This window comes from Cyprinus carpio, chromosome B8 (genome assembly GCF_018340385.1).
Source record: "Cyprinus carpio isolate SPL01 chromosome B8, ASM1834038v1, whole genome shotgun sequence".
Classification (NCBI taxonomy): domain Eukaryota; kingdom Metazoa; phylum Chordata; class Actinopteri; order Cypriniformes; family Cyprinidae; genus Cyprinus; species Cyprinus carpio.
In genome coordinates, this window is record NC_056604.1 from 20323752 (window position 1) to 20340459 (window position 16708).

Sequence of the window (16708 nt, forward strand, 5' to 3'; positions counted from 1 at the left end):
TACCCAATTATTAGTTCAGACTATTTATAATGTAAATGACACGTCCCAAAAAAAGTTATAGCTCCTTACGTAAACGCCGGGGGCTTTTATTTTGAAAGCGGGTGTCTAGCGGAACACGCGTCACATTTTCGTGAGGTCATAGGTGAAATATTTAGCGGGAGATAAAAAAAAAAAGCAACAGAGTAGGGCGGTCAGATTTTCATATATATTGTAGAAAATAAACAGCAAATAAGAAGCAAGGTAAGAAAGTGAAGCTACTGAGCTGTTAGCATACAGTACGACGCGCCTTTATATATTCTCCTAATACTGCATTTATATTGTATTTACACACAATTGTTTGATTGATCATGTAGCGTCTTCAGTCATGTTCTCAGACGTGATCGCGCCGAAGGAGACGCTGTTGTGTGCTCCAGGCTCAGAGGAGCCGCTGTTTGACCGTCAGCAGCTCTCATACAGCGGCTGCTCGGAGAGATTCCGCCTCGGCGAGCGCAGCTTCAGCCGCCAGTACGCGCACATCTACGCCACCAGACTCATGCAGATGAGAGACATCCTCAACGACAGAGCCGCGCACAAGTGGGGTGAGACACCTCTAGAGTCACTGACAGGCTCGTGTTGCTGTTGTGTGTTACCCGAAGCCCTTGTGAACATGAGTGGATGTGTGTGGCAGGCGGTGTCGTGCCCATCCGGAAGCTGTGTGACCTGCAGATGGGCGAACAGTGTATAATAGTGGGCACCATATTCAAAAACATGGAGCTGCAGCCCTCCATCCTGAAGGAGATCAGTGAGGAGGTAACCACCAGATGTTACAAACTTCAGCTTTGTGTTCCCTCTGTGTCTTACCTTCTTTTAACATTTCTTGTCTCTCTTCAGCACAATCTGTTGCCCCAGCCACCTCGTTCCAAATACATCAGCCAATCAGATGAGCTTATTTTGGAGGATGAGCTGCAGAGGATTAAACTGGAAGGCAACATCGACACACCCAAGTTTGTAACAGGTGGGATACGGGAAAGTTAGGGAATATTTTTCAGCATATAGCAAGACTGATCCGTCTCAATCTTCTCATGGTTCTCAATCTTAATGGTGTTTTCAGGAAGTGTTATTGCTATCATGGGTGCAGAGAAGAATGATGGGAAATTCACTGTTGAAGATTTCTGCATGGGCGACCTTCCTCCACAGACACCCAGACAGCCTCTCAGCTCAGACAGGTGCAGACACACACCTGACATGACCGGAGATTTTTTTTAGACATACTGATAGGGATGCAACATTATTAAAAATCTGGACAATACATATGCTGATAATTGTTATGGCTGTTAACTAATTAATAATGAATATTAAAATTAAGGTATTATTTTGTTTAAATAAATAGAAAATAAACCACTGCAAAAATTGAGAAAGAAAAAAAAAAAAGAATGAAAAAGAAAATTTGGAAATCGTTACATCAGAATGTACAGTGTGAAGTACAGACTGTGATTAATAGTGTTTTAAAAATAAACTTTAAGTGAGTGTTATATGATGGCAAACGTTATCTAAATACAAGAATGAGGGAAATAAGAATAAAAAAAATCTTCTTTAAAAAAAATAATAATGTTTTAAGTTGCCATGAATTCAAAATTGATAATTGCTTTTTTTATTTTTTTTTTTTTTTTAGATATTGCAGTGTTTATTATAAAGGATTCATCAGTGCACTTTGTTTTTGGAAATCTTTTATACATTTTATGATGACAGACATATATAAGATATAGGACATAATAGAGAAGAAAAGACAGTCTCATTTTCCACTTCATGCCGAATATTTTATATATATATGTATGTATGAATGTGTATGTGTGTGTGTATATATATGTATATGTAAACACAAATGTATACATATATATACATATACATATACATATGTATGTATGTATGTATTGGCTGACAACCAAGCTGAATCTGATATATTGTGCATCCCTAGTGTTGATGTGGCACACACACGTCTGGTAATCACAAGTGGATTCTTTGACTACAATCATGTTTTTGTAAGCAGGGTGAATACATTGAAGCATTCAGAAGGATGTTTAAAGGTTATTTAGTACTTCTACCATCTTTATTATGCTTTTCCAGGCTGGTTTTAGTGTAGAATCAATATAACTCACTTTCAACTTTAACCCTTTGATGTTTTACTGGTTGCACAGGTTTGTGCTTCTTGCCTCTGGCCTGGGCTTGAACGGCAGCAGAGCAGACAGCATGATGGGACTGCAGCTTTTGGTGGATATGGTAACTGGTCAGCTTGGCGATGAGGGGGAGCAGAGCGGAGCAGCATCCATCTCTAGAGTCATACTAGCTGGAAACCTGCTGAGTCAAAGCACTCAGGACAAAGACTCAACAACCAAGGTGTCAAATGGGACTTAACTTTTAAGAAGCGCTAATCTTACATTTTAAGCAGAATTCTATAACATATAGTGAATTTGTCTTGTAAATGAAACTCTTTTCCATTTGAAGGCAAAGTACCTGACTAAGAAGACTCAGGCTGGGAGTGTGGAGGCTATCAGACTGCTGGATGAGCTTCTAATGCAGCTAGCGGTGAGTGTTTTCAGCCCAAAGTGTGGACTTTGGTGAGAGACCAAAAGAGCTGAGGGCATTATTTGGGACATGGCCGAAATACACTGTACTCTGTTTATTAAGTATATCAAGCTTCTAGGACCAGGTCCCATTCATAGTTGTTTTCTGAACTCATGGTGAGTTAAGCTTGTCATGCTGCTAAATGCATAATGAAGGTCTTTTTATACACAAACCTGCAATGTGTGATTTGTCCACTATAGGCCTCCGTACCTGTAGATGTCATGCCTGGACAGTATGACCCAACGAACTACACTCTTCCCCAGCAGCCTCTGCACCGCTGCATGTTCCCTCTGTCTGTGCCCTTCCCCACCCTGCAGCTGGTCAGCAACCCTTACCAAGCTATCGTAGATGGTGTCCGGTGAGGAACTATCTGTGTTTTGTCCTCTAGCGGTGGTGTGATGTGGTAAGCAGCTCTTGACAGTGAATGTTTTGTGGTTTCTCTCAGGTTCTTGGGCACAGCAGGACAGAATATCAGTGATATTGTGAAGTACAGCAGCATGGATGATCATCTGGAAATCTTGGAAAGCACACTGAGACTCCGCCACCTGGCTCCCACTGCTCCGGACACACTAGGTCTGAACAGACTGTTTTATCTGTTTATTTATAAGATTGTGACATTTTTTTGTCATATTTTTACATTTTTTAAAGGGGTGTTGTTTTTAAAGTTATTTTAGCATAATATCTGTGTACCTCAATTCAAATGAACAAAATCATGAGCTTCACATTCATGTTTGCACACTGACTGATTATTGTTTTGAATTTATTGTCAGTGATGATCACACATATGCAGTACAAAGACATGAGAATAAAATAACCCAGAATATTACATTTAAAACATTATATCTTTTTATTTTTTTTTTCAAATTTCTGATACAGATCCCCTAGTGGGTGATGGAAAAAATATAAAAATTATGTCAGTTCCCTCGTAAAAATATTTTTTCCTCCCGCCTCGTATTATTTCCATTACCAGATTGTTCACTCACAATCTTGTTTTTTTCTTCATAGTTTAATAAACCCTTAAGTGTGACTATTTCAGGACCTAAAAAATCATTTGAATTTATAAAACGAACAGATATTCATGTAAATTTTTGGAATGTCTCATTTTTTTATAAAGCATTGTGAAAATGGCAGATTGTTCTGACTTGTTTTGCTGACCCATTAGGTTGTTACCCGTTCTATCAGAAAGACCCCTTTATTCTGGAAGAATGTCCTCATGTGTACTTCAGTGGAAATGCACCAAGTTACCAATGTAAACGAGTCACAGGTGAATAGAAGAATATTTCATATAAAAAGCAGCACTGTTTAACAGTGTGGCCAAACATTACCATTATTTATTTGTATGGTAATTTTTCTCTCACTTTTCATCTCAGGACCTGAAGGACAAGATGTTCTCCTGGTGGCAATCCCAGAGTTCAGCAGCACACAGACGGCCTGTCTGGTGAACCTGCGCACCTTGGAGTGCGAGCCAGTCTGCTTCTCCTCTTTTTCCACAGAGGATGATGAGGATAATGAGATGAATATCAGCCATTAAACACTTGCTTATCATCATATGACACTTGTTTCTGTAGACTGTACAACAAAGACTTGTTACTGTTGTTTTGGTTTTTGTTAATAAAGCTGCCTCTTTTGTATGGAAACATTCTTTTCTTTTCCCTCATGTAGTGTTACATTGTACAATGAAACTTGTTTCTGAAAAATTAATCAAACATGATTAGTCTCATATATCCTAAAAAGGGTAAATGATGCTTATTTTGATTTCTCTATGCATAGTACTCAAGAGAAAGTCTACAATTTCGATGCACTTCTAGTATGTAGATAAAATGTCACCACGTGAGCACTTAATTTTATAATTTTTAAGCAATTTCTCCAATAGTTTTAGCTTTAATGTCCAGGAACCAGATACATATAATTCTCAACAGAAAATAGGTTTATTATTTACTGAGAAGCACTGTCTGCTGGAAATCTATAATACTAGACGGATCTGATACTTTGAGACATGTAACTAATATTTAAGACACTAATACAGCAGAGGAAGACAACCTGCTTAGTGCAAATATTATTGTCTACAAAACGACAGACATTTTTTCTAATACTTGGTTAATATCTGCAAAGGATTTGCACAGCCACACTGGTATCTCTTACAGTGCAAAATACTAAATTAATAGTGTGGCCTTAAAGTGTCGATTTATCATATTTTAAAAAGCATCATCCTCAAAATCATAAGAATTATGGCATAAAAATAAAGTCTAGGGCTTTTTTGTCGCCATCTGCCGTTGAATTAAAAAACGTGAAAACGTATTAACATAGTAAAAAAGGAGTATTTACGTAGTATTACGTTTATATTATTTCTAAACACGTTAAAACTCAGTATTTTCTATTTTCTGAAAAATAATCAATTTTCTAAAATAAAATTGGTCCAGATTACGTCACTTCACGGTTTTGCTACGTCATTGTTCTGCGCCCTCGCTTGTTTGGCTCTTTCAATGAAACTTACCACATATCTAAATTTTTGGACATCATAAAGGTAAAGAATGCAGTCGCCTTAATTTATTTCTTAATAAAATTGCATGTATAATATCCTGTCCGTTATTTGCATACGAAAGAGCGTCCTGTCAGTGTAGTTTGAGATAGTGTGAGTTTACATCATGGCTCGATAGCACTGTGTTCAGATGATCTACTCTCTCTTCAGATGCCTCTGCCTCCAGCTTTACTTGCACGCCTCGCTAAAAGAGGAATCGTCAAACAGTCCGACCACGGTAACATACATCATGCATATTTATCCTACTGGCTGATCCATAACACATATTAGTTCAAGAGTTCATGCTCTCGTTTATATGGTCTCTCATCATCATCACCATCATCATCCTCAGAGGCTGAAGAGGAGATCATTGCCGAAGACTATGATGATAACAACGTTGATTATGAAGCTACCAGGCTTGAAAATTTACCAACGAATTGGTACAAAGTTTTTGACCCCGCTTGGTAAGCCGTCCATAAATTATTATATTTCCCATATGATATCATGGTTAAATCATAAAACAGGTCCATAATTCCACATTGAAACTGTTTTGGTTCTTGCTTATAAATCACAACTCATTCTCTTTTCTTGTCCTAAGTGGACTTCCTTACTACTGGAATGTAGAGACAGATTTAGTGTCCTGGTTGTCCCCCAATGACCCTACTGCTGTCATCACCAAAGCTGCTAAGAAGCAGAAAGGTGAAACTTTGACAGATTTTTGTGTGCTTCTGTAAGTAATGCTATTTAGACACGTGCTGCATCTGGTTGTGTTTTACTTCCCAGGTGAGACTGGACATGACAAAGCAGACAGTCACTATGAGAAGGCAGAGAGAGACAGGGAGCGAGACCGAGAGAGGGACAGAGAGCGCGACCGGGAGCGGGACAGAGACAAGGAGGACGGACGGGACAGAGATAGAGACCGAGATAGGGATAGAGATCGAGACCGGGACAGAGACAGGGAGCGTGACAGACGGATGCGGAGGGATGACAGTGCACCGTATAACAAATCAAAGAGAGGTAATTTATGCATTATCTATCTCATGAAACACTTAAGTAATAATTAAATATATTGCCTTAAAGGGATACACCACCCCAAAATGAAAATTTTGTCATTAATCACTTAACCCCCATGTCATTCCAAACCCGGAAACGACATGGGGGTAAATGATTAATGACAAAATGTTCATTTTATCCCTTTAATAAGCCTGAATAAATGTAAACTCCATTTTAGGAGGACCAGGAGGAGGTCGGAAACAGCAGCAGGAGGAAATGGATCCCATGGATCCCAGCGCCTATTCAGATGCTCCAAGGTAATGACCAGCTAGCTTACAATTACCACTATGGCTGTGTTTGTATAAGAGTGCACTGGTCTTACTACTACATACTATATATTTGCAGTATATACAGTGTCTATAAAAAGTATTCATGCCCCTTCTTTTTTTCTCATTGTTATGTTGCTGCCTTATGTTAAACTGCTTTAAATATTTTTTTTCCCTACATCAGTCTACACTCCATACACCATAATGTTAAAGCAAAAAACAGGTTTTCAACATCTTTGCAAATTTATTAAAACTAAGTAACTTAAATGATTCCATTGCATAAGTATTCATACTCTTATCTGGGACAGTTGAAATTTAGCTCAGGAGCATTCATTTAGCTTGTAGATGTTTCTACACTTCGAGTGAAGTTAACCTGTGACAAATTCAATTGAATGGGTATGATTTGGAAAGAGAAACACGTCTAAATAAAAGTTTCAATTGCTGTAAATGCATATCAGAGCAAAAACCAAGCCCTGAAGAAAAAAAAAAAAAAAAAAAAAGGAAAGACAACTGCCTGTAGAGCTCAGAAACAGGTTTGCGTCAAGCCACACATCTGTGGAAGAGTTCAGAAAAAAATTCTGCTTCATTGAAGGGTCACAGAAGCATGTAGTCTCTATTACCTTTAATGGAAGAAGTTTGAAACAACCAGGACTCTTCCTAGAGCTGGCCTCCTTGCCAAACTGAGCAACTGAAGGAGAAGGGCTTTGGTTTGAGCGGGGACCAAGAACCTGATGGTCACTCTTGTTGAGCTCCATGATCATATGTGGAGAAAGGAGAAATCTACAGAAGGACAAACACCACTGCAACACTCCACTGATCTGGGTTTAATGGCACTGTGGCCAAACTCAATCCTCTCCTCAGGGAAGACACATGAAAACACAATTGGAATTTGCACCTAAAGGACCCTCAAACAAAAAAAAACAAGATTCTCTGGTCTGATATGTTTGCAGGAAACCAGCTCTGCTCATCACCTGCAGAGTACCGTCCCAAAAGTAAAGTGTGCTGGGAGCAGCCTCATGCTGTGGAGCTGTTTTTCAGCAGCAGTAACTGAGGGACTCGTCAGAGTAGAAGAAAAGCTCAATGCACCAAAATATTGAGATAGCCTTAATGAAAACCCAGTCCAGAGCATTCAGAACCTCAGACTGGGCTGAAGGTTCACCTTCCAACAGGACAGTGACCCTAAACAAACAGCAAAAGTGGCTTATAGACAACTCTGTGAATGTCCTCGAGTGTCCCAGCCACAGCCTGAGCTTGAACCCAATCAAATATTTCTGGAGAAAGCTGAAAATATGTGTCTGCCCCCATCCAACCTGACAGAGCTTGAGAGGTGAAGAGAAGAATGGCAGATAATTGCCAAATGCTGATGAACAAAGCTTGTCGCATCAAACAAAAAAGACTTGAGACTGTAAAGGTGTCTCAGCTAAGTAACTGAGTTAAGGGTATGAATACTTATGCAATGTACTTATTTCAGTTTTTTTTTTTTTTATTAAATTCATGAAGTTGTGACAATTCTGTTTTTGCTTTGTCATAATGATGTATGGAGTGTAGATGTATGTGGAAAAAAAGTCATTTTAAGCAGTTTATCATAAGAATGCAACATAACAGAACTAAAAAAAATGAAGGGGTATGAACACTTTTTATAGGCACTGTACTATGCAGACTATGCTTTTTTTACTGTGTGCATTAGCAGGGCTTTTTAAATAAAACATGATGAAAAATAACCTATAAAAAACTATATTAATAAACTATATTATTATTGTTATTATTCTAACAATATTTTATTACTTTTAGAACATTGTCATGTCTTCAAGTTAAACCAAACTTTTATAGTGATAAGTTGTAATGAGGATCTTTGAGACATTAGATTTATCAAATGAAGTGGTGACTAATGATGTCCTACATTGGATACATTCTAAATTTGGCAAAATGTTTAGTAAACAAAGACTGCAATGCACTCCAATTGTGTTTAAATTAACTTATAAAAGAGTTAGTTTCTATAATAAAGAAAAATATCATTATGTGGTGCTGTTGCTTTTAGGGGCTTATGGTCCACTGGTCTCCCCAAACGCAATGAGGCAAAGACAGGAGCGGACACCACAGCAGCAGGACCCCTGTTCCAGCAGAGGCCGTACCCCAGTCCCGGAGCCGTTCTGAGAGCAAACGCTGAGAACACAAGACGCTTGGAAGAGGATGATGATGATGATGATGACGACGACGACGACTGAGCAGGAAGTGTGTCTGTAAAGCCTTTATGATTTTTAAAAGGCTCTTGTAATATCTTTTCTTACATTTAGAACAAATAGTCATTTGTAAATATAAATGTGTTGTGTTAAACATTTTATAAACAATTGCCATTTTACTTACGATAGTGATGTTCCCTGCAAAGTAAACAATTTGTTTAAAGGTGCATTCAGTGGTTTAGTGTTAATTTAAAAAATGTATTTTACAAATTAAAGGGTAAATGGTGGTTTTTGTAAAGAATTATCTGAACGACTGCACTCACATAGTACTCAGTAGTTTTCAAAAAAAAAAAAAAAAATAAAATAAATATATATATATATATATATATATTATACATGAAGCTGGTTGCTCCCTCAATGTGTTTTAACATGTTGAAATGACACGACCATCGCCATCAGATCATATTTGATACCCAGATTTTAACATGATTTTTCAAAAAAGAAAAGATGCATGGATTATTAAGTAAACCAAGGCCAGTAAATGTTGAAATATTAACATCAGTAATATGAAAGTTATGTTTACATTATCAGAAGCAAAAAAAGATGTGTATAGTTCCAAGTAAAAAAAAAAAGAAAAAAATTATAAATATTAATCCAGCCTTAAATTGTGTACAACAGGTTTTCAGGTGAAAGTTGAAATTTCCAAGCTAAGGCCTTAGAAATGAATGTATCAGATGATGCAGTAAGATTTATATGGACAGGTAGAGTGATGATTCAATTCTGAGATCAAATCAAAGGCATATTGAAGGAATTTTAACATTTTATTATAAAAGGATAACATGAGTGGAAATTCTAGGTGGCTTGTGCATAGATTTGTACATAAACAAATTGAGATCTTTATTGGGCAAAGAAACCAAAGCAGTGTTTCAAAAGTGTTTGAATTCTATTTAACCGGCAGTGAGATGCTTTATCCCTAATTACATTGGGTTGAAATGTAATTTCCCTGATCAGCAGCAGACACTCAAAACACTGATGCTTCTGAACCGATGACCTGTGTAAATGTTCATTATCACTATACAGAGAGAAATACAGCACTTTTCATTTGGCAACATAACAGACTCTTGCTAGCAGGATATTATGTTGCATTAAAATCATCCAGTTATACAGATGCACAACAACAGTTGCGTCCGAGTAAGACTCCACATTTGGGTCTAAACTCGCATTTAAAAATACAACGCCACAACTAGCAAAATAAATTAAGTCTTGGTTGTATTAAAAAATGTGCAATGACGTCAATAGCAATGAAGGAGAAAATCAGAATAAGGTTGGGATGATGAAGGGTGTGTCGTATCATCCATTTGGTCTCTCAGTGTTCTGTTCCACCTACATAATGACAGATGGCGTCATAGTCGAGTGTGAACACCTGCTCCTCGTACCGGTCCAGCTGAACCATGGCTCGGCACTTCTCTCGGTCTCGCTTCAGGATGCGGCCCACCTGCAGGACAACATATGCATTATGATTCTACAGCAGAAATGCACTACTTCCCATATGGATAAAAAACAAACTATGAAAGACGATTATAGGAGTGAAAAAATGTATGGAAAACAAATACATATCAAATGAATAAAAATAACTTAAAGGGCTCTGTTCCAAACCCTAGTGCACTTCCTCACTGTCTACATAGGCAGCTACTTTCTAAGGTATGTTAACATGTTAATAAGATAACGACTTAATACTCTAAGGTGATACATATATGGTTCACACAAATATTTCAGTTTAATTAGGTGATTCCATTTTTAGTAGTGAATAAAATGTTTAGTCACCATCTTGGATTTTGCAGTGCATTCTGGGATTGCATGATCTCTGGAATAAATGTGTAAATGTCAGGCTGCCCTACTTTGTCCAATTGAGGAATAAGCAGGGTTATTTTAGTATTTATTAATATTCTGAATTAGCTTTTTTCTGTTGTTAGTTCTCATTTAAGAGTTTTTTTTTTCTTTATTTCTGTCAGTTTTAGTATTTTTTGCACTTATTTCAGTTAGGTGTCATCGCAACCAACATTTTTTTTTGTTGTTAAGTTTCTCATCTAATATTTATATTTTATTTTAGATTTAATTCGATTAAAAATTATAATGAATAGTTTTAGTAAACAATAATAACACTGGGTATTCAACATTTTTCTGTGTGAATCAGCTTGATGTCAGGAGTGTGTCTATAATGCTGTCTAAGTAGGTGGCCCATGAGGGTTTGGAACAGAGCTATGCTTACTACACAAGCGAGTGAATCCATGTACCTGTCCTCTGTGTTCCCCCAGAACCACCATAATGTAGTCTGAGTCGTTCTTGGGTACAATGGTCTCTAGCATCTTCTGTCTTATATCTGAAACAGACAAATGAGTGAAAACTTACAACCAGCCTTAAGACCAAAAATCCATCTTATATTGGTCAAGATCAGAGTGTTTCATACCATCCAGCAGTCTGCCCTCCTCTGTACGACACACACAGGTGTGGGGCGTCAAGACATCCTCGACTCTCATCTAAACACACAAATTTAAAAAGTTACATTTATATCTTGTCTTTGAAATGCAGTTGCATTCTGTTTAGCTTCTCAGCATAACATGTCTTGCATTCTGTTTAGCTTATTAATGATGATAAGAACATCTTTTGTTCCCCCTTTGAAACACCACTTCAGTATCTCTCAGCATGAAAACATACACGAACCAGTCTCACTATACTAGTGAAGCACCTTTGAGTTGTAGTATTTGCCTCCTTTGAATGCTTTATCTATGAATCGCACACGGAGGTCTCTTTGGAGCCATGAGGGGGCTGGAGGTGAGGGCCGCGACTCTTTTGCTGGAGGAGGCTTCTCTCTGAAAAGACGGATAATTCATGCACCTAAATAAATACAGATTGAATAACATATACATGCAACATACAGTTCCTGAGTGTCCGTCTTACCTGTCTGTACTTGATTCTCTGTGTTTTCTTTTCTTCTGATCTCGGTCTCTGTTCTTCTCCCTCTCTCGATCTCTGTCTGTCTTTCCTCGGTCATCTTTGCTGTTTAACCTCTCCTCTCGTTCCCTCTGCTGTTCCCGCTCTTTTTCTCTCTCTTTGTCCTTGTGTGCTTTACTAAGACGACCTGGTAGACAGAAAGGACCATTTTAACTGATAAAGATCTGGTAAACAAAATTACATGATTTTTTTTTAAAGAGTAAAAAACAACAGTTATGGCTTTTATATGACTCATTTGTGTAAACCGGTTTCATGTGCGCAAACCAGCATGTGTGAAATATGCATGTCAGACCACACAGCTTCTGATTACAGAAAAATAAAGGCTTACCGGTGATGTTTTGGGTTTAAACTAGTTTTCCCACAAGCTCAAATTGCACTTTACACAGTCAATCTTATTCCCAACTGTTCTCATTCAATTTAAAGACTCAATGATATCAAAACTGATTATGTTTCCTAAACACATGCACATTTATATAACAGTAACTAACATTAATTTAGCTCACAATCCAATAAAATCCTACTGAATAAAATGCCTTGCACTACATTATTTCTCACTGCACATTAAGATGTATTATTCTAGAAGGTAAATGCATTGTGAATGAGCATTCTTTATTCATCTTAAAAATAATACTCATGAGGAAAATGCATTTAACTAGAACAACAAATGCTTTTATATTTAGCCAGAATAACAAAATCAGGACCAACATCTTTGATTTGGATGTAGAATTGCTGTAAAACTCAGTTGTACACAAACAACAGATGATGATGATGATGATGATGTAAGACTTACTAAGATCTTTGCTGTATTTGTCGTATTCCTTACGGGTGACTAATTTTAAAGAGTGCTGGATAATGGTTACTGTCTTGCCACCAATGGCAAGTTTAACTACGACTCTGGCGTTATCTGGATCCACTCCCTCTATCTGTGAAAGCGACAATGTGAGAACAAGAAAGAGACAGAATTTATATATATATATATATATATATAAATAAACAGGCAGGGAGAGAGAGCAAAACCAAATAATGAATGTGAGTCAAACTATTATTTTCTAGCTCAAAATTCCACTATCTATATCATATCATACGTTATTTTATTTTATTTTTAAAAAACCTTAAAATTACTTTCCTAAAATTGTGCATTATTAATTGACACAAGGGGGAGCTACCAACTTCTATTAACCATGAAGCAGACATGACCAACTACTTATATAGATATAGATATAGATATAAAATCTCATACTTTTCCAGGTCATTAATACATAAGATGAATTAGTGTGTCATTACAGTAGCTCACCATAACTTTCACAGAAGTGAATAAGGATGAAGTAAAGTCCACTCACTTTCCCGTACAGGTCTTTATGGGCTCCTGCCAGGACCTGCACACATCCTCCAGGTCCCAGAACCAGCGCCTCCTCTTCCTTCTTCTCCTCACCGGGTTTAGGAGGTCTCTTGGGGACACCAGGCTCCAGGTCTTTAATAGCAGAGCGATCGGCCCCCAAACCCAGCCCTTTAGGCCTTAACTGATGCTCTATGGGCTTCACATCTCTGACAGGTAATGAGAAAAACTAAATATTTTTTATAAGAAGCTATTAGGATATTTCAAACATAAACCACAAGCTAACACTTCGCCCACACATGTACATCAGCACCCCCCCCCCCCAAAAAAAGAACAGCCTGTGTGTCTCCATGTTCATCATACAAGTGAACAGATGGGCCCGTAAGCACAAAAGATTAAAAAGTGTGCGGCCAGTCCGCGCCAAAGATTCTATCTCTTGGTCTGTAATAATTCTTCACTGCATTTGACATAAAATCATAATCTCATGTCATTAATGTCTCCATCCAGGACAATAATCCCAACACAAGGAAACATGAGTGGAAGAGACTTGTAGTGAGCCAAACATCACGTGCATTAGAAAGCGCTTATCACTCAAAACAGTGACGAAACTATAAAGACACTGCAGAGGTCAGAGATAAAACACGCTAAAGCAGACAAGCAGTTTGAGACTTTTCAACACATGGTCAATGTGAGACGATTTATAATGCTGGACATATGGATATATGCATTATTTTATTTTCATTATTTTTTAAAAGAGGTTAAGTTGCGTTAGCTTAAAAAATAACCACACGTGTAGATAAACAGACAGGCTTGAATATAAATGAATCTTTAAAGTAAAAAAGAAATAATAATAACAATAAAAAAGGGGTGCACATAACAATTATGAATGGATGAGTACCCAAGCACAGAAAATATAACCGACCATTAAAATAATTTCACAAAAATAATACTTACAGTAATTGTTCATAATTTTTACTTTAAAACAGTCAAGGGCACTTTAAACCCAATAACAAAATAAATCCAGTACATGTTTTTATTTAATTTTAAATTTAACTGGAAAAACAAAACAGGTCCTTACTGTTTAAATGTGCGTCCGATTCCCTCTCCTTGCTTCCAGCCCATTCCCTTCAGCATCGCCAACCCATAAGCCTCCACAGGAACACGGTCATAGTCAGCATCTGTGGACTGAATCAGAACAGATACCCGCTCTATAACATATTCAAGACACATCTCAAACATCTCCACAGAGAAATCAAGCACAGACCTCCTAAGCAGTCCAAAACACTAATTAGAAACACACACCTCAACCTACAGAGAAGATGATAATTAGATGAAATATTACAGCTTCTTTTATGCGTTGAATAAACAAGTGCTTTGACAGGCAGAATCAAATTTACTCATAATGATTCGGAGCGTGTTAAAACCTAATCAAGCTGTAGCTGGCGCTCTCACTACAATCTTCAAGTGATGGACTTGCACTGCAGGAGAAAATGACACTGGAGGTGCGAGTAAGAAAGAGAGAGAGGGAGTTTATGCAGAGTAAGCTGTTTGGATGCAGCAGGAGAGTTCTTCATCACTCATTTCATTAGGACACACCCTTATCCTCTACACACACACACACACACACAAACACATTAAATGCAACAAGAGCACTTCATGTGCAATGACCTTGAACTGCCCTGCGCTGACACCACATTTGGCACCATTACTGGACAACAGCTCCAGCAGCCGATAGAACACTAATGAGTTTTAATAAAATCAACAGCTACTATTGCATTAGAAACCCTCTGCATGTACAAACACACTGATGTATCCCAGATTTGCAAAGAGTCTTAAACTATTTAAAGACTAGTCACACACTTACTTCCACACTGGATCTACAAGGAAAGAATTATCTTGCTTTACAAGATTTTCCCATTTAATTCAATACCATTTGCTATGATGAACTCGACACTAAAATGTATCCCATCTGCAGCATTCTCTTCCTTTATGTGTTTAAAAATGTAATAATGTGTAACTTGCACAAAAGCATATTTCCATGCTGACAACCAACATTCATTTCTGGACAGACTCGCTTAAAACAGTAAAGGGGCTCTACTTCAGCTAAAACATGGATACCTGTCCTTTCATCCATTTTTTGTGTCAATCCTGAACTTACCGACTCTGGTCGCAAATCCACTTTGACTCTGTCTCCATCCTCGAAACCCTGAGGGGCCTGGTTCTGCATGAGAAGAGGAATGGCAAGGTTCAGATCCATCTGCGGTCCGTTCTTCCATCTTTCCTGGTGCTTTTGAGACTCTGCGGTAAACAGAAACAGAACATCATTCTTCATTTAAGCAGACGCTTTTGAGTACAAAACTAGCTTGCAGCATTTTTACTACAATGACAGAATCTTTTGTTTGTCATTTCAGATCTATAACTACTAAGCCACATTACTGCCAAACCAACTGAGTTATGAGAATTACTGATGATGCATTTAAAGTCAAGCATTACATCAATGAATAACCAATGGATTCAAATACTATACAAACTACTACTGTATGTAACACACAGATCATTTCATTAGCCCTTGTGAAAAATAAGTACACTTTAGCATAAAAAGACGCTTATTTCAGAAATAATACACTTTAAAAGAATATACTCAAATGTGAACTAAATGTAATGTGTCCAGACACTGAACTGCAGGTTATCTGCAATTAAATGAAAAGAAATTATAGTTTATAATAAATGATTAAACGTTTATATTAACCACAATTAGTACAATGACATTAGCGTAGTACTCCAGAGTGAATACTACAAATAATTTAACTTTCTGGCAATTTTATATTAGTAAATGAATGCCCAAGAATGTCCCAGCCATAAGCTAAAGAACGAATAATAATCGATTAACACACCTTCGATGAGTTCTTTGACAGCCAGGGACTCCACCGTGTCCTGCGCCTGCTGGGACGGGTCTCCGCTCTTGTCTTCGCTGCTGTTGTCCCCTCGATCAGCATCCTGCCGGTACCAGCGGTTCTTGTGGATCAACGGGATGATCAGCTCCTTCGATTTCTCCACCGGTTTGGTTCTGTAGAAGTGACAGATACATACAAGAGTTGAAGCACATGGCACATGATGAGACCGAAATAATCAACGTCACACTACTTTCAATTAGATTATTTGCTAGCCTAGCTAACGTTAGCCTTCTCCTCACCCTTTAAGTTCTTTCCCTTCGACTTCAACTAAATAATCTCGCTCTTCCGCTTTCCCAGATTTAACCTTACTCAATGTTTTACTAAAACCGAAAGATATTGGGCCGGATTTTTTGCCTCCGTCATCTTGGCTAGTATTATCATTCAGTGATTCACGCTCCTGATGCCGCTCCGGCGACGCCATGCTTGGTGTGTGGTGCGGTCGCTGGTAGATGTAGTTTTATTGGACAGACATTTCTATATCCGGAGGGCGCAAAAGACTACAATTCCGATAATGCAACACGTTACGCACTACTGTATTTCTTCTTTTTAATTTTGTAAAAATAGTTCATAGAAAATATAGAATTTAACATTTAAGCATTAATTAAGCATAAGGAATTTTTTATATTAATTTGTTATTAATGTATTAATATATAAATAATGAATATTAATTCTACCTTGTTCAACTCACCTTGCAGTGACCCCTAAATTTGCTGTGGAAAATATAAATCCAAGCATATTTTAGTAAAAAAATAAATAAATAAAACTATATATATATATATATATATATA

The 16708-nt window shown here is 37.5% G+C and overlaps 3 protein-coding genes across 4 annotated transcripts; 2 read left to right on the forward strand and 1 right to left on the reverse strand.

Moving 5' to 3' along the window:
- Positions 1-77: 77 nt before the first annotated feature.
- On the forward strand, positions 78-4238 carry pold2 (polymerase (DNA directed), delta 2, regulatory subunit). 2 transcript variants are annotated; one of them, XM_019096992.2, is made up of 11 exons: positions 78-240; positions 354-578; positions 668-789; positions 871-994; positions 1091-1205; positions 2175-2373; positions 2482-2562; positions 2802-2959; positions 3047-3174; positions 3764-3865; positions 3972-4238. In XM_019096992.2, the coding sequence occupies exons 2-11, from the start codon at positions 365-367 to the stop codon at positions 4130-4132; spliced, it is 1404 nt and encodes a 467-aa protein (XP_018952537.2). In that variant the 5' UTR covers positions 78-240; positions 354-364; the 3' UTR covers positions 4133-4238. The 2 variants fall into 2 exon arrangements, with proteins under 2 accessions (XP_018952537.2, XP_042585988.1); XM_042730054.1 differs by having other exon boundaries at positions 95-240; positions 363-578.
- Positions 4239-5031: 793 nt separating this feature from the next.
- On the forward strand, positions 5032-8905 carry pqbp1 (polyglutamine binding protein 1). The gene is made up of 7 exons (XM_042730055.1): positions 5032-5125; positions 5291-5357; positions 5472-5583; positions 5718-5818; positions 5903-6136; positions 6351-6429; positions 8477-8905. The coding sequence occupies exons 2-7, from the start codon at positions 5291-5293 to the stop codon at positions 8661-8663; spliced, it is 780 nt and encodes a 259-aa protein (XP_042585989.1). The 5' UTR covers positions 5032-5125; the 3' UTR covers positions 8664-8905.
- A 515-nt stretch (positions 8906-9420) lies between these two features.
- Positions 9421-16367, reverse strand: gpkow (G patch domain and KOW motifs). The gene is made up of 11 exons (XM_019096990.2): positions 16160-16367; positions 15861-16033; positions 15125-15264; positions 14045-14151; positions 12971-13175; positions 12421-12553; positions 11577-11757; positions 11365-11488; positions 11086-11155; positions 10913-10998; positions 9421-10113 (listed from the first exon to the last, which is right to left on the reverse strand). Exons 1-11 carry the CDS (start codon positions 16339-16341, stop codon positions 9985-9987), a joined length of 1530 nt encoding a protein of 509 aa, XP_018952535.1. The 5' UTR covers positions 16342-16367; the 3' UTR covers positions 9421-9984.
- Positions 16368-16708: the final 341 nt, after the last annotated feature.

Bases quoted from the DNA above. Each gene is read 5' to 3' on its own strand.
- pold2 (XM_019096992.2), top strand. From the start codon at position 365: ATGTTCTCAGACGTGATCGCGCCGAAGGAGACGCTGTTGTGTGCTCCA. The intron at 995-1,090 runs GTGGGATACGGG...TGGTGTTTTCAG, and splicing joins CACACCCAAGTTTGTAACAG to GAAGTGTTATTGCTATCATG. The intron at 1,206-2,174 runs GTGCAGACACAC...CTGGTTGCACAG, and splicing joins CAGCCTCTCAGCTCAGACAG to GTTTGTGCTTCTTGCCTCTG.
- pqbp1 (XM_042730055.1), top strand. From the start codon at position 5,291: ATGCCTCTGCCTCCAGCTTTACTTGCACGCCTCGCTAAAAGAGGAATC. The intron at 5,584-5,717 runs GTAAGCCGTCCA...TCTTGTCCTAAG, and splicing joins AAAGTTTTTGACCCCGCTTG to TGGACTTCCTTACTACTGGA. The intron at 6,137-6,350 runs GTAATTTATGCA...ACTCCATTTTAG, and splicing joins GTATAACAAATCAAAGAGAG to GAGGACCAGGAGGAGGTCGG.
- gpkow (XM_019096990.2), bottom strand. From the start codon at position 16,341: ATGGCGTCGCCGGAGCGGCATCAGGAGCGTGAATCACTGAATGATAAT. The intron at 15,265-15,860 runs GTGTGTTAATCG...TGTTTACCGCAG, and splicing joins TGTCAAAGAACTCATCGAAG to AGTCTCAAAAGCACCAGGAA. The intron at 10,114-10,912 runs GTACATGGATTC...GTTGTCCTGCAG, and splicing joins TGGGGGAACACAGAGGACAG to GTGGGCCGCATCCTGAAGCG.